Raw genomic sequence first — 20,346 nt, 5'->3', positions numbered from 1 at the left:
CAATCATATTAAACAACTAAACATAAGCTTGAGCTTTTTTCTAGTTTTATAACTTTATTTTAATATTATAAAATTAACATTTGCTTATACTAGAAAATTTAAAAAGTCAAAAAATAAGTAAAAAATGTTTAAATACAAATGAGAAAGAATTATTTATACAGGTATAATTATTAGATTCAATTTGTCTCTTTTGATTTCTGACTGAGATTCCATGAGCTTTATAGTCTTATACACGGTTATAAAAAGAATTGACTTTAAAGATAAATTAGCAAGGGATACACCTTCATTCTATCCTTAAAGAAATTTAGCCCTTTATTCAGAAGGAGTATAGATAGTAGAATACACATAAATAGTAGTTAAAAATAATCTGTAAATCATAAGTTTTCATAAGCATCATTAGAAACTATGACTATGTTTTTAAAAGTTATTTTTTTCATTATTCAAGAAATACACAGACAAAATGGTGTCATCAAGAAGGCAGAATAGGAAGACTCAAACTATCCTTCCTCCATGGAGACACTGACTTAACAATTCATGGACCACTGCCTTAGAGAATCCAGAACCCAGTTAAGGGTTCCTGTACTTCAGATGGGCATTAAGCCAAGAAGAACCACATCAATTATAGGAGGAGAATTGGTGGCATTTGCTTAGTATAGTCCCTTCTTCTGGCACAGTGCAGTACCAGGTGGAGTAAAGTTTCAACTCCTGGCTTCTCCCCAGGGAGAGAGAAAGGAGGTGAAATGTACATCCAATATTCTGGTTTTGGGGGGCTTCCCCAGGTAATTATTTTTACTTAATCTGAATCTAAGCATCAACAGGAATAGGCAACAGGAGGGGGACCTGACTGCAAAGCAGATCACTGGGGCTTGGACTAGCACCAAAGAACCTGCAGTATCAAAAATAAACACGAGGCAGTGCTTTGACATCATGGCTTGCTGCAGCAACAGAGAGGCTGCAGTCAGACACATATCAGAGGGAAGTCTTTAGTAGAAACAAGCAAACCTCATCATAGAAGATTATATATTCAAGCCTAGATAAAATGAATTCCTAGAAAAGGCTCATGAGGTCTTCAGAATCTCTAGTTGGGTTGACCTTATGCAAAGTCAGACAGTAAAGAATGAGTAAGGTGACTATATAAACACATTTTTCCAAGTTAAAATGAAAACATGAAAAAAATACTTGTAAGAGTAGTTTGCCTAGTTAAACTATTCCTAATATTTAAAAACACTATATATTTTTAATATTATAAAATTATATACATAGTGTTTTTAAATATTAAAAACATTGTATTTGTTTTCTGTGTGTTTTAGTTAAAACAATCTTATTTAAAAAATGCTTCCTAAGTGTTGAAAATGTTTTAAATCAATGACAAATGGGATAAATCTACCACTGTAAGAAAATAAGCACATTGTAGGCTTAAATATCACCCAAATTAAATAAAGACTTGAAATATCAACATATTTATAGCTATGATAGAGGAGTGTTTTAAGGGGTCCCACTCTGCATGTAACATTAATGAAACAGCCTCCCACCAGCTTATCTGCCTTAATCTCAGTACCCAATTTTATGTGCCTCCCAATTACTACATCTAGACTTTCAGTTTTCTGAGCACAATAATTTCCCATACCAGACTAGCTGCTCCTCTTGAAGAACCCCCATCAGCTCACTTATAACCATGAAGTTATAGTTAGTTATAAGGCACTACAATCATGTGCTGATGAGACACTCAATGAGTAGGGAGTATATTTATTCAAATGAGTCTATTTCATATAAATTATACCATGCCCATTATTAAATAGTTAGATCCTAAATAAATTTTACTTTTCCCATCTCATTCTGGTGGAAGAGACAATGAAGAAATTTTTTTCTCATAGAAGAATAGCAGAAATATTCACAAAATGTTTTCTAAGTATCACAATAGTGGAGTACTACTGAATTACTTGGTTATTGATTCTGATCTATAATATCAACTTCAAAACATAAAATACCCTAGCAGAGCTAAAATCCCTTTGCTATCACCAGCACTGAGGGCATAGAGTGCATTACATAAAGTCCCCATTCATGTGCAGCTTTCACATTCCAAGTGCTTAGTGATTCTTCTAGATTTCATATTATGATCTATACCAAAGGGTTTCATGTAGGACAATGAATTTATTTAAAGTGAATGAAAATTCTTCATTGATTCAGACCCGTGTTGACCAATAAAACTTTTGTGGTGATGGCAACATTTTATATCTGAACTGTAGGTAATCAAATTGAAAAAAAATTAATTCAAACTAATTTCCATTTAAGTAACCACATGTGATTAGCTACCATATCAGACAGCATGTATGTACACCCATGTTTGAAAATAAATCCTCAAATATATTGTTTTTTTGTTTTGCATGCACATAATTTTAAGTTGTTGCCAATATTTGTATATAGTTGTTGCCTGGGCTGGTCCCACTGTCCTTTCAACCAGGGGCTCACATTACTCTATTGTTGCCTGTTTTCTCTGTATCCAGTCTGACTCTTGATTAAGACAATAATGGGTCATATGCATGGCCATAATTGATTCGCTGGTTAAATTCTGGAATAAGAACTTGTTTAGAGCAAGCCTTGGGAAGTCCTGGACCATGTTGTATGTGCAGAGTGATCCAGACTGGATTCTCTGGAAGAATCTGAGCCTCTGAAAGGTCACAGTTTATCTTAGAGCCCAGCTACTGGCTGATCTTGGGAACTATGGCTATAAAATGTCACATTCTGCATTTTCCTCTAGTTTAAACTGGAGGAAATTCTTGAATATTTAAGTGGACAGTGGTGGGGAGCAAATACTAAGTGTGTTGTCAAGTCTTAAATGATCATTCTCACTGAAGTGTGGAACTTTTAAGTCAATGAAATTTCAGCAATGGTAGAAATGTCTGTTTTCTTTATTTAAAAAATTAAGGGTTAGATCACATGGCAGACACAGACATTGAAATGTAAACAGAGAAACTAACTTGATAATGAAAATAACAGACTTACGTTGAGGACTGAAAGAGGCTCATATATAACACCCTGTATTGGTGTTGCGTGTTTGGTTAATTCCAATGGACACTGAAGATATCTGAAATTGTACTCAATCTGTAGAAGGTAAATTTTTTAGAAAAATTACAGTTACTCTAGCATAGACCCCAAAAGTAGTTCTTTACAAATCAAATATATCTACAATTCTGCTGAAAATTAATGCAAAGAAGAGTGAGTTGTTTCAAGTAGAGAAAAGAAAATTAAATTATTATAAAAATACTATGGAAAACTATTACTTGATTGCTTTACAACTCATAGCCATGGAAAAAGAAGAATTCTAAAAAAAATCATTTAAATCTTTTAAACCTTCATTCTTCACACAAAACCACGTAAGAAACAACATTAATGGTGCTATTAAAAACCATTAAAATATTTGGGGAAAAGTATAAGGGGAAAATTCTTTCAAGCAGAAAATACAATCATATGACAAACGAAGCTAATACATACTATTCACAATTGAATATAGAACTATAATAGCACTGTGTTTTTCATATTCTCCCAAGAATTTTAATAAAATAAATTTAAATTATCAAGATGAAATAAACTTACATGGTAGTCTCGGCAAGACTTATCTTCTGTGGAAGGTATCATACAGAAATCTAAAAGAACCTTCAAGAGAAAAAACAGCCAAAATATTGGGGCAGTGGGCAACATATAAAAATTTTATATAAGCATTTTATCTGTTTCTTAAACAGCACACAAAGATATTCTCCCTTCCTTTTCTGTGCTTCTTTCACCTCAAGGATAAGTCATAATCCATATCATTCAAGAACAAGATTTAAAATACAAAATGTCACAACTACATCTGCATGATTTAGAAATATCAGATGATTCATAAAAAATAGCTTGAGAATTAAATTGCATTTACTAAAATTTGGGTAAGAGCTACTTCATTAGTTTTGTCTAAGATTTTGTATCTTTATAGGCTTCTAGAGAATATATAGATTATTAAGGATTCCTTTGCTCATTATTTTACAGGGACAATTATTGTCCTTAATTGAGATCTTTCACCTCAGCACTGAGATCTTCTTATGGTATAGGTCACATCTTCCATATTTCTATAGTCTGGAATACTGCATTTGCTTTTGTATTTCAGTTACTGAGCAACACCGAGAAAGTATAATAGTATAAATATAATAGTAAAATTGTACAATTTTACTATTATAAATGTATTTATAATGTATTATTATAGATTATATAAACAATAAAATTTTACAAATGTCAATGTCTGTGTCTGCCATGTGATCTAACCCAGAAGGCAGTGGACAGGATAGTGGGGGATAGAGGTTGAAATGAGAAATAGTTGAATACATTCCAGATGTTACACTATGGGAAAGAACACTCATGGGGTCATTAGAGGTAATCTTAGAGTCTGTGGAGATAGATATTTTGGGGACCTCTGTCTATATAAAAGATTTGAATCATCCTAAATCTGGTGGCCCAAAGTCATGATTCTGAAAAAATATTATTGTTTGGCCAGTCTATCCTCTTGGAACTAGGACTGGATATTAGAGCTCAGATGGCCCCATATTTATTCTGAACCTCTAAGGCAACTGGTCAACCCCACTTTGGTGACTTGAGAGTAGAGAGACTGTGCCCTGAGAGAAGAAACAGGGTCTCAGGTGCCAGAGGGCCTTAGAAAATTCCAAGGAAGGCTCATTGGTGATTAGAAAGCAGTAGTGAGTGAGAACAGGCATTTGGAAAAATAAAAACAAAACTAGTTGGCAGTAGTGTCATAAAGGCAGAATGAGAGAGGCAGGTCTAGCTGCTACAGTTCGAAAACTTTGTAATAATTAGCAAAATAATAGGCAAAATATAGGATGAATGGGGTGTGGGTAGAGATTTGTAAGAGCTACTTTTCAGAAATGTATATGTGATTCAAATGTGTGATTTGAGGTCAGTCCAAAAATATCAAGTTTCTCAATTTTATTGAAAATATTCATAATACAAAAATAATACAAGTCACTATAAAAAACTAACTAGGAAATACATAGAAAAAGAAGGGAAAAGATCATTATACCATAAAAAACAATTCCTATAATTATTTTGGCATCAATGTTTTCTGTTTTCCATAAGTCAATATGTATAACGTATATTTTTACTGTTATAAATAATGCCACAGGAAGCAAAATATATAAATCTGTCTGTATCTCTGATTATTCGATAGAACAGATACTAACAACTGTAAGTACTGAGTATGAAAGTCTGAGATAGTTTTTAACCCTAAATATTGATGCACCCTTTAATGAAATTTATGTATATAAAAAGTTAATCTGCAGGCCATTGGTGTACTGGACTGGCTCTAACTTACATTATACATCAAAAAAAATGTGGACACAGTAAAAGCTTATTGAAAAATAAAAAACAGTAAGTGTTTGTAGTAGTACGAGTAACATTCATGCAAACATCAAAAAACAATAGTAAGCATACTATTATCAACAATGATCCTTAACACTTTATATATTGTATCTACTTTTTGTTTTCTTGCCATCCCTTTGAATGATCAGTGTCAGCACCACAATTTTATTAAAGAAAATAAAAACGAAGTTCAAGAGGGTGTAGTGACTTGCCTAAAGCAGCACAGAACTAGGGTTAAGTCCCAGGGCTTCCAGACCCTAACTCTGGCCCTCTCCCTGCTGTGTACTATATCTTACTGCCTCTACCAGTACTCAAATATATTTTTCCTTATAAAAATCAGATGTTCATATTTTTATGGGAAGCCAGATAACCAAATCCTTAAGAAAAGCATCTTTGTTGTGAATGTTAGCAATTAATGCAAATTTGAAACAATAATAACCTGCATGAAAAATAAAACGTATCTAGAGCTTTTATTTGTCCAACACATACCACTTTATAGTCTCTGCTCCAAACTTAGATTATTTGAAGAAAAAAAATATGTTTACTCTATTTTCCCACATTACACCTAATAACTAATAGGATTCCTTAATGCACATAGGTCTTTATTAAATGCTGGTGGCTTACTTCCCTTAGAGCTTATGGAAAATCAGAAACTTTTATTTAAAGATGGAAAATGTTATGGTTTGGGTGTGAAGTGTCCCCCAAAAGCTCACGTGTGAGAAAATGCAAGCAGGTTCAGAGGAGAAATGATTGGGTTGAAAGAGTTTTAACTCAAACAATGATTTAATCTCCTGATAGTGATTAACTGAGTGATAACTGAGGTGGTGGGGTGTGCTTGGAGGAAGTGGGAATTGGTGGGCATTGGGTGTATATTTGTATCTGGCGAGTGGTGTCTCTCTCTCTCTCTCTCTCTCTCCTTTATGACCACCATGATGTGAGCTGCTTCCCTCTGCCCACACTCCACCATGATGTTCAGCCTCATCTCGAGCCCCAAGAAATGGAGCCAGCCTTCTATGGCCTAACACCTCTGAAACTGTGAGCCCTCAAATAAATTTTTCCTTCTCTAAAATTGTTCTGGTCAGATCCTGTAATCACAGCAGTGAAAAAGCTGACTAAATTAGGTTGTAATTACAATAAAACCATATCACATGGCATGTGTATACCCATAAGGTTGTTGTTTTGGGGGGCTTACTTTCATGCATTCAGGGAGGTATTCTACCATTTCCATGGTTGGACATCTATTGCTTGGAGAATGATGAGTAAAAACCTGAAGACATTCATCCCACCTGTAGAAACAAACACAGGTCTTTATCCTCTTTCTCTGCACAATTAAAACTCAAGATTAGATCTTTAGGTTAAATCTAGCTTTAAGTTTATTATTGATACACACTGCTTGCCTATTGGAGCCAATGTGTAAACCAAGATCAATCCATTAGGAGGATCTTTATTAATAGAAATTAGGAATGTGGGCAAATTCCAGAATGGCTGTATAATTATTGTATTTTCTTTAAATGTCTTCTAAAGAAAGCAGGTCTTTATCTTCTCTTTCTCCTGAAGTCATGAAATGGTATTTTCAGACCTGATCATGTTGGCTAGAGATATTCACATTCAAATACATATCAGCAATTTGGTATGTGGTCCACACTTAATAGTTAATTCACACACACACACACACACACACACACACACACACACCCCTAATATACTGAATTAAACTACAAATATGTTAGATATATTAAGAAGCATAGGCTCTGTCAGAACCTTACAGAGTTTACCCCTTTTTCTTCTTGGATGGGGTAAGAAAGAGCTTATGATATCAAGGAGAAACCAAATCTATAACATGAAGCAAAGAAAACCCATTGATCTCCAAGATCCTATAAAGCGATGAGAATCTGATCCTAAAAACAACTCAAATTTTCTCTTTTCCCTATAGGTAAAGTCCATTTGGAATATCTGTATTATCAACATAAAACTTCTGTTTCTACACTTTTATTGGCTGATGTTTCAAAGGAAATGGGTTTTTAAGACATCCCATGCTCAAAACATAGGCTACATCTGCCTTGAATATGAATTTGCTCACTTCTTTGTCTACTACTCGGTGACATGGAGCCTGATACATGTCTTGTTGACAGAGAAAAGTTATTTTGAGAAGTGGAAAAACTACCCTCTAAGGTCATCATTAAACTCCTTAGAGTATGCTTAAAAAACTTATAACCACAAAAGATCATGTGTTAAGGAAAAAATCACCAGATGGCACCTGACATCCAGTTTTGGAGTTTAGTTGGCAAGAGTGTTGTCAGGCAAGTTCAGATAGGGAAAGGCAGAGTCACCTGACAATGACCATGGTGCCCCATCCTTGATATCCTTGGATCCCTCCAGTCTCATAGCAGGACTACCAAGGAGGAATTATGTTCACAGAGTTAAAGTTTATAGAAATGAAAATGGAAAACCAGAGGATAAAGCAATGTGCCTGTTGTCACCCAAAAGGTCCATTGAAAATTTGCAAACAACTGACATTTTAATATGTCAACTAAAGTCTGAGAGCCATTTTTCTTTTGTGTTTCTTCTAAGTCTGTGAATTATCCCTGACACCACAGGATGCTGCGTAATGGTGGACAAGAAGCCACTGTACCTTTTGCTCCTGATGGTCGTGAGCACCACCTCCTTCCTCTTATTGTGAAGTGCGATGTGCAGAAAGGAGGCCTGCTGCTTGTTAAGGATGATTTCTGCATCGTAGCTCAGAAGCAGTGCCACCGCCTTGGCGTGCCCCTGGCGGGCAGCAAAGTGCAGAGCAGTGTTCTTTTAGAGGAAACAGAATACAGAAAATGAGGTGACAGAAGCTAATCGTCCTTGGGCCATTTTATTGCCTCATTTCATTGTTGAATTGCTTAAAGAAAATTGATCAACAAAGCTTACGACTTAATACCAAAATACACAAATTTAAAACTGGTGATCAGAATCAAACTTCCAAATAATGTTTGTCATTCAATCAGGGCATGGTGTGAATTTCAAGGGTTTGGGGGTATGTACTGCTTTTGTGGTGGGATGACTCCACAAGGACAAAGGAGAAGCTTTCCTGGTAAGGATGTTATAGGAACATAGAAGAAAATAATCCTGGCAGATTTAACATCTAGTAGAGCTGTGGTTTCCAGATCGGGTGTTATCACAAGCTTGTCAAATTAAAAAAAAAATCAGAGATTCTTACAAGGTTGACAATTCTTATTCTTGCTATTTAAAGATTTTTTTTTGAAATAAGAGGGATCTTCTATCTCCATCAGTTCTTGAACAAATGCATATTTCAATGTTTACTCTTCACAAAAGGAGAGAGAACAGAATAGCACAATAAAGGACAGTAAGTCAGATTATTATACTTCAAAATAATACACCCACTCCTGATCTCTTCTTTTCTCCAGGTTGACTAGAGAGTGGTGAAAAATTTATCATTAGACCACAGTGGCCCTGGATAGGTCTCTGTGAATTGGATGAGTGGCCTTAACATGCACCCACCCTTTAGTGCCCTTCTATTTCTGTTCCCCTTGTCCTCACTCCTCACTCCAAGAGCTTATTTGTTAAAAACTCATTAAAAGGCTAGAGATGGAGCATGGCTAAGAATATGGCTTTCCTGCAATTTCAGAGTGTTGTTCTATATCAAGATTTTAAGCTGGCAAGAAGAAAACAAGACATACCCCTTCTTCATCTAGCCGGTCTGTACACTTCAAATTGGTATCGAGAATGACCTTCATGGTCTGAGTGTACCCACCCATGGAAGCATGATGCAAAGCCGTCCAGCCATTGTGGTCACTGTTGGAGAATCAAGAAAAGACATGTACAAATGCTTTGTATCAGTGACATGTGGGAAGGATGCCACTGGGTTCATCATCAGTGGATCTGATGACAAAAGCATAATTGAGATCTAGTGACTCAATATTTAGCATATCACATATCAGATAAATTTGAAGCCCAGTGGTCTTAAACATTCTATCTGTAATGTGATTCACATGATATTTTAGTTAGTGGAATAAAATATAAATGATACAAACATATCACCAAACACTTGTGGAGGAAACCATTAGCATTTCTGTATCACACATATTTTTTCAAAACTATAATGTGCTCATACACAGTATTTTCGATATTGTTTCCTTGAACACCAATCCAAAAAAAAAAAATACTCCATGATGGTGGTATTAGTATTCATAGTCCATAGCTATTGCACATGACCTAACATACTTAGCTTAGTTTCACTTATGCTTCTAAGCATTTAGTTCTGTATTCTCTGTGCTATCAAAGATGCTCACTCAATCCCTTTGAAAATGTTTGTCCTTTTTCACAGAAACTCAAGATGTAAATATGATGAATGCTTGTCATATTAGTAGTACATTTCCACATTAGACATAGGGGGAAAAGTGACATAATTTAATTGTAGTGCTAACAAGCAGCTATCTTAAGGTGCAAGAGTCACCTTGCTATGTCGGTTATGATATAATTAAGAAACAAATCTTGGCTTGGGTTCACTTGGGTCCCTTTTCCATACCTGCCACTCAGTGTCCCTTGAAAATAGGAAGAAACTGAGCAAAGCATTCAGTTTAGAATGATGACACTAATTTGCTGGCATCCGTCTTCTGATGAAGAGATGTGCTTTGAAACATTGGGCTAATGAGCTGCTTGCTACCTACAACTTTGGTGAAAGTAGAAGATAGCTCACCAAACCTCTATAAATGTTTCCAGGTTTTCTTTTTACAAAGATGTCATGGCACATATCTTATGATACTTACATATTTTGACTTGGTTTCGTTTCTTGTGTTATATTTCCTTTAAGTATAATGAGGTTCATTCAGTTCACTCTTAATGTTTGCTATTCTCAATTTTTATGCCCATCATTTATTATGTTGAATGAAAAGTAAGTCCTCTGAATGTGTATGGCTTTGTGTTTGTGTGTGTATAAATTTACATGCACACACACCTACACAAATGTAGTTTTGTATCTGCATGAGTAGACGGCAAAAAGATAAAGTAAAATATGAGGAAATGTATTTCAAAGGTTCTCAGAAATGGCAACAACTCTATAAACTTCAAAGTCTTCATTTGTCAACTGAGAATAATACTGAACTCCCTTTTAATATTTGAGAAGTTTTATACACTTTGAGGATTTAGTAAGATGAGTAAAACTAGTTAGTGAGATATAAAGTTAGATACCATAACTAATATATACCAGAAAAGCAGTTTGAAAACAACTAATTACAAAGAACATATGAACGTTCCGATCATGTGACCTCACCTGAGAAATAATGCACCTTTTTTCAGAAGAAGTTGAACCACTTTATCATGTCCATTTTTTGCTGCCAGGTGGAGAGGGGTCATTCCGTGAAGGTCGCCTTCATTCAAGAGCCTCGTGTCGCTTATGTCCTGTAGGAGCCTCTGACAGGTATTGATACGCCCATAACTTGAAAAAGACGGGTTTCACATGTTCAAAGTAGATGTTAAACAGAAAGAAGATATACTTACAAGATATACTTACTCACCTGGCTGCAAAATGCAGGGGTGACTTTTTATCTTTGCTTTTGGAATGAATGGATACGTTGAAACCAAGCAAGTTATTCACAGAGACAGGGACCCCCTGTCTACATGCATAATGTAGAGGAGTACACCCATCATTGTCTTCATCCATGACCAACTCCTTGATATGTTGCATCTATGGAAAAAATACACATTCTACATATAATTCTCCTCTTATGCTAATGCAGAATTTTGCAAACTATTCCATAGCATAGTATTTTCTAAAAAGGATCCATTTTATATTCCTCAAGGAAAAAATTATAAACAGCATTAAGGGTACTAGAGCAAATTAAAGATGGATGAACTCTCATGCTCTATCCCTTTATAATGTACCAATGTTGCCAAATTAAAGGTGCTGAGAAGTCCTGAAAGTAGGGAAATGCAAATAAGAGTTTTATCAACATTTTCCTGACATATTTGACCACACTTCCCTCTCTGACCCTCTTTTTATTGTTTCCCCAAATAACACATAAGAGTTTAATGTGTTACGTTGGGCAAAAAGGGATAGGATGTTAAAAGTAGGTTTACTTTTTCCTTTTATAATAAAAAAGAATAGCAATTAAGTCACTTCATCCAATTATTAAAAATATTTGTTATTTTTTGTTTAAAATATTCAAGCATATATATATATATATATATATATATATATATATATATATATATATATATATTTTAATTCTTCATTAAAGGCAATGACAATCTGAAAATCTGTCTATTGTAAAAATATCGCACACTTCTCATAAATCTAATAGGCACTCAGTAAATATTAGTTGGCTAATATAAATATGGGGATCATGCTTTTAGCCTGTCATCAGTGGGTCAAGTATGTTATGTAGTTGTTTTTCATTACTGATGAAGTATGGCTAGTTCACTCACATACTTGGCCTTTCCACTGATATGCAACTCATACTGGTGGAAGAGTGAAGGAAACATGACCAATTATTCTCACGTGCGCCCCACACAGGTGGTGGAAATGGGGCTCCTCTCAGTGGAATGGGCTGGCTGAGATACCAGCTAAGAAAAATTAGAATGACAAAAAAACCAGAGGACACAGAAAATAATTTCAAAAGTGGGGGCAGGACAGGCAAGCCGATCATACAGATCGAGCCTCTATACTGTAGAAAAATAGAGCCCATGCCTGCTTTATTTATATGGGGGGACATCAAAGACATTCCAGAGAATGTTCTTTTATAAAAAAGGTTAAAGGGGGGCTGCTCAGTTCCCAATGGATTATGCCCATCTCCAGAGCTACTATGAGATATCTTCCTAATAGAGTGGAGGTAAAGGTAACATGCATTGGGCAGTCTATTGCCTTGGGACAGCCACCAATAGTTTGCAATGCCAAACCTAAATCTCCCTGGCTACCACATCGAGAGATGAACCTCATGTAATTCACAGATGGCTTCCGCAAATTACATATGTCTACTTATTATAGATGAGGGTATACGGAAACCTTCTGTATCATCAAAAACTCAGTCCCAAGGCAATTATCATCATCACCCGTCTCCTTACCTTCACCATGATATAAATAGATATTCAAACATAACATCTTTATTTTAAAACATTTTTCAAATCCTAGAATCAGTCTTTATAACAATAAAAATAATAATAAAACCATCAGTTTACTCTCTATTGAATATTAATTCAGTTTTGACGATCCATAGTCATATATTACCTGCATAAACTCAGGTTGCAAATTTTTTAATCCATAAGGTTGCTGAACAGTCAAATGTAAAAAATTACGTCCAAGATGATCCTTTATGTCTACTCTGGCACCTAAAAGACATGGTATAAGTATAAATTCTATTCACTTATTTAATGCATGTCCTGTGGTGAATTCTTTACTTAATAAGAGATTTTTTAATGCCTTAATTTTAATGTTTATTTAATTTTAATGTTTATTTTATTTTTTGTTTAATTTTAATATGTTTATTTTATTTTTTCCACTTTTTGGTGCACTATAGCTATCCATATAGTGGAATTTATTGTAGATATCTGTACATGCACACACTATAACATATAATTTGGCCAATATCATTCCTCCGTATTTCCCCTTCTTTCCCTTCTCCCTTCCCACAGTCACTTTCCTGTGCTCTTCTGATCTCCCTTTCATTTTCTGGAGAAAACCCCCTACACTTTTCTTTTCCTTTTTCCTCCCTCGCTTCCACATGGGAGAAAACATACACTCCTTGACCTTTTGAGTTTGACTTATTTTGCTTAACATAATGTTTTCAAGTTCTACCCATTTTCCTACAAATGATATAATTTCATTTTTATATGTCTGAATAAAACTTTGTTGTGTGTTTATAGCATATTTTCTAGGTGATAGACACCTAGGCTGGTTCACAGTTGTCTACTGTGAATTGTGAAGCTACAGAGATGTGTGTGCTTATATCTCTGTGGTATCATGACTTCAATTCTTTAAGATAAATAGCCTGGAGTGGTACAGCTCAGTTATATAGTGGTTCCTTTCCTAGTCTTTTGAGGAGCCTCCATACTGATCTCCAGTGGTTATACTAATTATAATCCCACCAACAATGTAAGTTTTTCATTTTTCTCCACGTCCTCTCCAGAATTTTATTATTGTTTGTATTGTTGATAGCTACCATTCCTTAAACTTATAGACAATGTTATCTAGAAATGAGGTTAACTACAGTACCACAACCATACGGGACTGACTCACTGAGAGAAAACTGATAAAATGTTTGACAAATACCTGGTGTGAAACAGTTGCCTTCTAAATGTTTGTTCTGAATTTACCTTTCCAAATATTGCTCCTTCACCAGCCTGAAAATGATTCTAGACATGACAGTGTACTTATCTTTGTATTCCCAGCTCCCTGTCAAGTGCCCTGTCAAGTACTCTAACCAAATCAGGTACTGGTTCCAAAGGCTTGGCTTGCTCCCTCTTGGTACCTTTAGAGAGCAGCAAATTCACAATATTCCAAGATGCAGAAGCAGTTGCTAGTATAAGTGGAGAGCGTCCTTCAGAATCAGTGCTATTGATATCTGCTCCCTAAAACGAAACAAGTCTTTCAACAAAGGGTTTATAACAGACAAATCAGCTTACATTGCCATTTGTAAATAATATTAATCCATTGGGATAGAGTGTCTATATTACGGCCAGCATGTGACTGATCACAAGATTTCCCTATAATCCACATCAGAACATCAAGGCATTCTTTCATAAACTCAACAATGAAATAATTCTCACATGTTAGGCTTTGGCTGACATCTGGCAATAGATCTATTACTGTCTAAGCCCTAAAGATAAAATTCTCTGACAACAGTAGCAGTTTATTTCCCACAGTAAGAAATTATTGTTAAATCTCCATGATTTTAAACATCTTCCAAAATTTATCACATATATGATTTAAGACCATTCACAAGAAACTATTTTTAAAAAAGCATCTACTCCATTTGAAATAAAACAAAATAACTGAATCAAAATTTCTAAAGTAAAATTTTAGACAAACATTTATTTGAAAAACCTTATAATTTAAAATCACTGTTTGTACCAGATGCAGTGGTGTACAACTGCAATCCCAGCAGCTTGGGAAGTTGAGGCAAAAGGATTGTGAGTTCAAAGTCAGCAACTTAGCAAGGCCTAGGCAACTCAGCGAGACCCTGTCTCTAAATAAAATATAAAAAGGGTTGGGGATGTGCCTCAGTGGTTAAGCACCCCTGGGTTCAATCCATTGTACTCCCCTCCAACAAAAAAAAATCACTGTTTGTTACAATATTTGATAGGGCAAGAGACAAAGGATCTTTGACTATTTCATGGAGAGAATTCTATACTTTAGATAAGGTAATATAAATAGCTTAAACTCCAATTGTGGATATGTCCCTATTCTTTCAGGATCTGCTGAGTGTAGCTGCAGTGGCAGCACATTCCCTTTGAAAGTTTCATAGTGGTGGGTGAGTGTCCACCACAGTTCACTTTCAAGGCAAAGATGCCAGCCTTCATTTTTGAAAAAAAACCACACGTGACATAAAACAATGGTATCTAAGGAGGCTTTCCAGGATTCTTCATGTGAATATCACAACTGTAGTAGTTACTATTCATGACACACCAAATTCTACAAGTAGAAGTACATTCATGGCCGACATGATGGGACTTCAATAAACCCACTACGCATTCATCCAGAACCTCATGGACTCCACTGCTGGGAATGAAAAAGACCTCCTCCTTTCTTTGCAATAAATCTTCAACAGGATTTTTCAATTCCTGCATCTTCAGGGGTTGAAAGGTGGTACCAAGGCAGTGAGGGCAGAAGTTTAGAATGAAAGGTGACAGTGACAGAGGATGCCTATCCTGCTTCACTTTCAAGCCCCCAGTGCTGAAGAAAGGTCAGCTAAGTTTCCTAAGACCTAAGGAGGACTGATTCACAGACCAACAAAGAGCTCACATGACAAACTCCACACATGAAAAACATTGGTACAGGCATCAAAAACCACACTTCAGTCTTTCTAACTTCATGGTAATGAAATTTGGCTGTTTTGTATTCATATATAATATACCCTAGTTGCAAAAGTTCATAATCCTTCTAAAAAAATTTTCTTTGCTGCTAAACAAGAAATTAGAATGTGGTTTATTTTGGGAAATCCTTACTATGTAATTGTATGATTTTCATATGTAAACAGTAATTTAAAAAATAAACTTATTTGTTGAATAGTTACCGCTGAAATTAAGTATTCTGCTAGTTCATGGTGATCAAATAATGAGGCTCTGCAAAAAGAGAAGTAAGTAATATTAATATAAATACATAAAATAAAGCTAGTACATGTATAAAGTGGATTTAAGTGGCCATTAAATGAGAAGATATAATGTTAAAAAAATTGGTAACCTTTAAAATGTATAATTGGTTACCAGCAGCATGCAAGATGTACCTACAACTCACTTGCAGAGTTCAAAAGATCCCTCTAAACATACACCTTGAAGGGCTCACCTTTGACAAAAACTAACAAAGAAGCATTAGTTTTCCTTATTTTTCATGAAACTTAAAATAATTGTAGAGTGAACTGAAGTTATTTTCACAACATATCACAACTAGTCACATTAGTATTTTTAATTAATAGAAGTTTTTAATCTATATTAAAGCACTGCCATAACCAATGTTGATACTAGTGTTGTAAAACTTTATGTTTCCCATCACTAATCTCATTTTTATGTTCCTATTCAAGACTATTTCAGCTGTTCTTGCCCTTTATATATATATATATATATATATATATATATATATATATATATATATATATATATATATTTCAGAATCAGCTTGCTGATTTTCACCAAAAATTCACAAGTGATTGCATGACATTTAAAATGTACTAATTATATTTAATAATTTAATAGTGGTTCATTTTCCTAAAATGATTTCTTCTTAGGCATATTGGCATATTGAAGTTGTGTTCCAAAGGTACATTTTAACTATACTCAAGTCATTGTGTTTCCAAATTAACTAAACATTGGAGTAAAAAAAATTTTTAAATAATCCTGAGGTTCATCCCAGAGACTCTGATAGAATCTGGATAGATTCTCTGATAGAATTAGTTGGCACTGAGATTTTATAAGTTCCAGGCATCTGTACATAGGATAATAGGAAACTTGCCTGTGAAGCAGGGTCTCACAATTTCCATCAAGGGCATTAACAATATTGCTGTCACCAGAATAAGACGATATCATCAACTTAACGATTTCAGTGGCTCCTTGGGTTGCAGCAAAATGAAGGGCCATGCACTTCCCATTCTATAAAGAGTTTTGATACCAGAATCAGTGTTTAAACCTTAATTTAAGAATATAATTTATAATCAGCTGTGAGTTTCTTCTCCCCAGATCAAGGAATGTCAAATTTATGAAGATAAATCATTCTCAGACGCATCTACTGAAAAGTATCAGTATAAAAATCATAGCTAGCAATCATGCTTCCTTGCAATCTGACAGTTCTTGGTGTATACTACTATCATCATTATCCGAATGCCATTCTTTCTCCCAGGAGTATGAGGACCTTGTCTTATCCACTGTTGTAAGCACCCAGTATACAAAGTGACTTCCAACCCCATACCAACAATGGCAACTCCTCATTTCTATATTGAAGAGATTTAGGGACAGTGCCCAGAAGTTGTATAAGATTACTAACTAATCTCCTCTTCCACCAGAGAGGACAAGTCTTTGAGGTTAGTTGGGAGTGGAGGGTGTTGTCACCCAAAACCCAAGAGATAGAAGAAAAAAGGGCCTAAGTATCTTTTAATCAAACATGCCTGGCATAAAGTCAGAACCCAGATGCAGTCAACACTTTTTCACATACTTATCCTTAGAAATTAGGTGATCCCTGGTTAAAAGAGAGTACTCTTCAGAATAGCACTCTAACCAAAGATACTCATGGCAGGACTTTAACGTTCCAAGATGACAATAGGAACATAGTATTATCTTTGAGGGTAGGCCTTAACATGTTTAATGACAGTTAGACTGGATATCCTCTTTACTGTATCTGTATTCGCAATTGTTAATGACATACTGCAATTTACCAATAAAAATTTGGGGACTTACTCTTCTGGATTCTCTGCAATGGATATAAGGAAATAATATTTATTTTATGCTATACATGTTTTCAGTCTAAATTGACTTTAACAGAACTATAAAGCATTTTGGAAAATATTTATAACAATCCTAAAATAAAAGTATAATTTAGACTGTGAACAAGTACCTCCATCAGGTCTATGTGTGCACCATTGTCCAGGCATATTTTAATCATTTCCAAGTCTCCACTTTGAACAGCCAAGTGGAGCGGGCTGACTTTCTTATTATTCACAAAGTTAATGTGACTCTGTCGACTGTATCCATGTTCTTCACCTTTAGAAGAAAATGCCATTCAAGAGGAATATTTGAAATAATACAATTTTTTAAAAGAAAGGGCACTTAGACTTACATAAAAGGCTATGCGTAAATTCTATTAAATGTTTTTCAAATTAATAGTGTTTAACAGAACAGGTTTCTTTATCATACAGAAGGTAGAAAAGCCTCCACTCACCATGCTTTAATATTATCTCCATGCATTTTTTGGCACCAGAAAATGCAGCTTGGTGAACAGGGAAATCTCCCCATTTATTGGATTTACATAGCTTAGCTCCTTTATTTAACTGAAAAAAGAAAAGGGGTAGTGGGGGAGTCAATTACACAAGTTAACCAACAAATCACAGGGGTAGACAAGAATTTCTGTTATTCAGGCTGTTTCACTCTTCAGGGTCTGTTCAAAAATATACAAAAGCCTTCATGTGATATAAAGTCTAGGCAAAAAGGTAATTTGGGAACTAAGCTAAGATTCTGAAATAGAGATACTTCATGTCTTCCAAAGATGAATTAACTCCAAGATACAGAAATATTGGTCTTGATTCCCCAGCAAACCAAAGTCTGCAGGAAGCCATCTGTGAAACACATGAGGACCTTCTCTCTGGAAGCCAAGAAGGGATAGGCCTGGCATTGGGAACTTCCCACAGCTCTTCCATGGTGACAGACCACCCAATGCACATGACCTTTCCCTTGGCTCTGCTAGAAAGGTTCCTCATAGAGCACTGGAGATGAGCATGATCCTAGGAACTGAACAGCCCACCTTTAACCTTTTATGGAAAAGAACATTCTACAGTCTCTTTGATGTCTCCTGATATAAACAAAGCAGGTGTGAGCTTTATTTTGTCAGAGACTGGATCCCTCTGGTCAGCTTGTCCATCCTGCCCCCACTTTTAAAACTACATTCTGTGTTCTGTGGTTTTCTCACAGTTCTATTTTTCCTAGCTTTTATTTCTCAGTCAGCCCATTCCACCAAGGAGAACCCCAATCCCACCACCCAGGCAGGACATGGGTAGGAAAGGTCAGCACATTTTTTAAACATTTTCACAATTTCTATTTTCATTCTCAATTTCTAATACAAATAAAGTGATAATATTGTCCAGATTCTTTTCCCTTCCTTTATGCAAAATTAATAAAAAAAAACTAAAGAAACAAGAAAAGGTAGATAAAGATTTATAAATAATACACCAATATTCTTATCAAGTCATAAAAATCAGGTAGTTTTCACTAAGGAAGATTCTTTCTAAAAAGATGGTAGAAGAATTTAGTATTGTATTATATCTTTTTTTTAAAAAACTTTCTGTTTAATAACTTTATTTCATTTATTTATTTTTATGTGGTGCTGAGGACCAAACCCAGGGCCTCACACATGCTAGCAAGCACTCTCCCACTGAGCCATACCCCCAGCCCTAATATTACATCTTTTAGTCTGAGCCAATCATTTTCAAGTACCATTTTCTATAAGTCATTAAACTTCAATTTTGTTTTAAGCATCTTTTATCATTACATTATAAACTAACTTTTAAACTGTAGAACAGTGGGAGAAGCAAATACCTATGATCTTGCCTTCTAGAGATAATTTAAATAAAGTTATGTATTTATATGTAAAATTTTGTATACCCCAAAATGAAAGACATAGTTCATCAAATCATATTATTAAGCAATATGTTAAGTAAAATGTTTTTGAACAATACAATCACACAGTGTACACTTAAAAATTACATTCGCAAAGAAATAAGATTTTAAACACATATTAATTCCTAAAGTGTTTTCAACTTTACTGTTTTGTTATTACTATTTGCTTTTGGTTTATTTAAAGCTTTTTTCCTAAATTCTTGGTTTGAGTGTGATTTTATTTAATTTGATTCTCTTTTTTATTTATTCTCTTTTTGTTTTAATCATCTTACCTTCTATGCTCTAAGTACATGTAGTAAATACGTTAACTCATACTTGTGCATCTCAATATCAGGAAAATACTTCAAAGTTATTCTAAATTTTATTATATTATTCTCTACAAGGCAAAAATCAATTGATAAAATATAGAACCTGGCCTGGATATCAGGCAGGTAATTAAGGAATATTTGAAAGACAGACATCTTTAGCATTTCACTGGACCACTCCAGGAAACCTTATCAGAGAGAAAGCTGACTCTGTACATAGGACTGTGGCTCCCACCAAGGACCTTTAGTCATTAAAACACTCAGGGATCCCCCTTTGAGAACCTATGGCAACAATTTTTCTTCTGGTCTTGGGAACAAGAATGCTGTATTTCTCATAGCGTTTATCTTATGGACCAAATCAATCTGGAATTGACCCTATACATTTTCCCTTTTTCCCATTGGAAGTCAAAGTCAAATGTCTGACTGTCTTTTCAATATATAGGCTGCTATACTTTGTATTCTATATTCTAGTAGGACCATCAACTTCATCTTAAACTTTCCTGCCTGTATTTCTTTTCACTTCGATTTTCTCACCTTTCCTTTCATGCTCTAATGTTAGTCTCCTGTAAGTAATCAGGTCCATTTAGAATCTAAGGAGTGT

General features: G+C 34.9%; 1 protein-coding gene across 1 annotated transcript in view; it reads right to left on the bottom strand.

The window, feature by feature from the left end:
- Trpa1 (transient receptor potential cation channel subfamily A member 1) overlaps positions 1-20,346 on the bottom strand; it is a 48,448-nt gene that overhangs the window by 15,922 nt on the left and 12,180 nt on the right. The window contains exons 5-17 of the mRNA XM_027946631.2: positions 17,990-18,098; positions 17,666-17,811; positions 16,571-16,707; positions 15,639-15,687; positions 13,875-13,974; positions 12,635-12,735; positions 10,926-11,095; positions 10,682-10,846; positions 9,090-9,204; positions 8,036-8,202; positions 6,596-6,689; positions 3,595-3,654; positions 3,004-3,102 (exon numbers count right to left, since the gene is read on the bottom strand). Of these exons, the coding sequence (XP_027802432.2) occupies positions 3,004-3,102; positions 3,595-3,654; positions 6,596-6,689; positions 8,036-8,202; positions 9,090-9,204; positions 10,682-10,846; positions 10,926-11,095; positions 12,635-12,735; positions 13,875-13,974; positions 15,639-15,687; positions 16,571-16,707; positions 17,666-17,811; positions 17,990-18,098 (1,512 nt within the window). The remainder of the gene's footprint in view (positions 1-3,003; positions 3,103-3,594; positions 3,655-6,595; positions 6,690-8,035; positions 8,203-9,089; positions 9,205-10,681; positions 10,847-10,925; positions 11,096-12,634; positions 12,736-13,874; positions 13,975-15,638; positions 15,688-16,570; positions 16,708-17,665; positions 17,812-17,989; positions 18,099-20,346) is intronic.

The sequence above is a fragment of the Marmota flaviventris genome, chromosome 15 (genome assembly GCF_047511675.1).
Source record: "Marmota flaviventris isolate mMarFla1 chromosome 15, mMarFla1.hap1, whole genome shotgun sequence".
Taxonomy (NCBI): Eukaryota; Metazoa; Chordata; class Mammalia; order Rodentia; family Sciuridae; genus Marmota; species Marmota flaviventris.
Note: the sequence above shows the minus strand (reverse complement) of the source record. Positions and strands in the feature narration are given on the sequence as shown.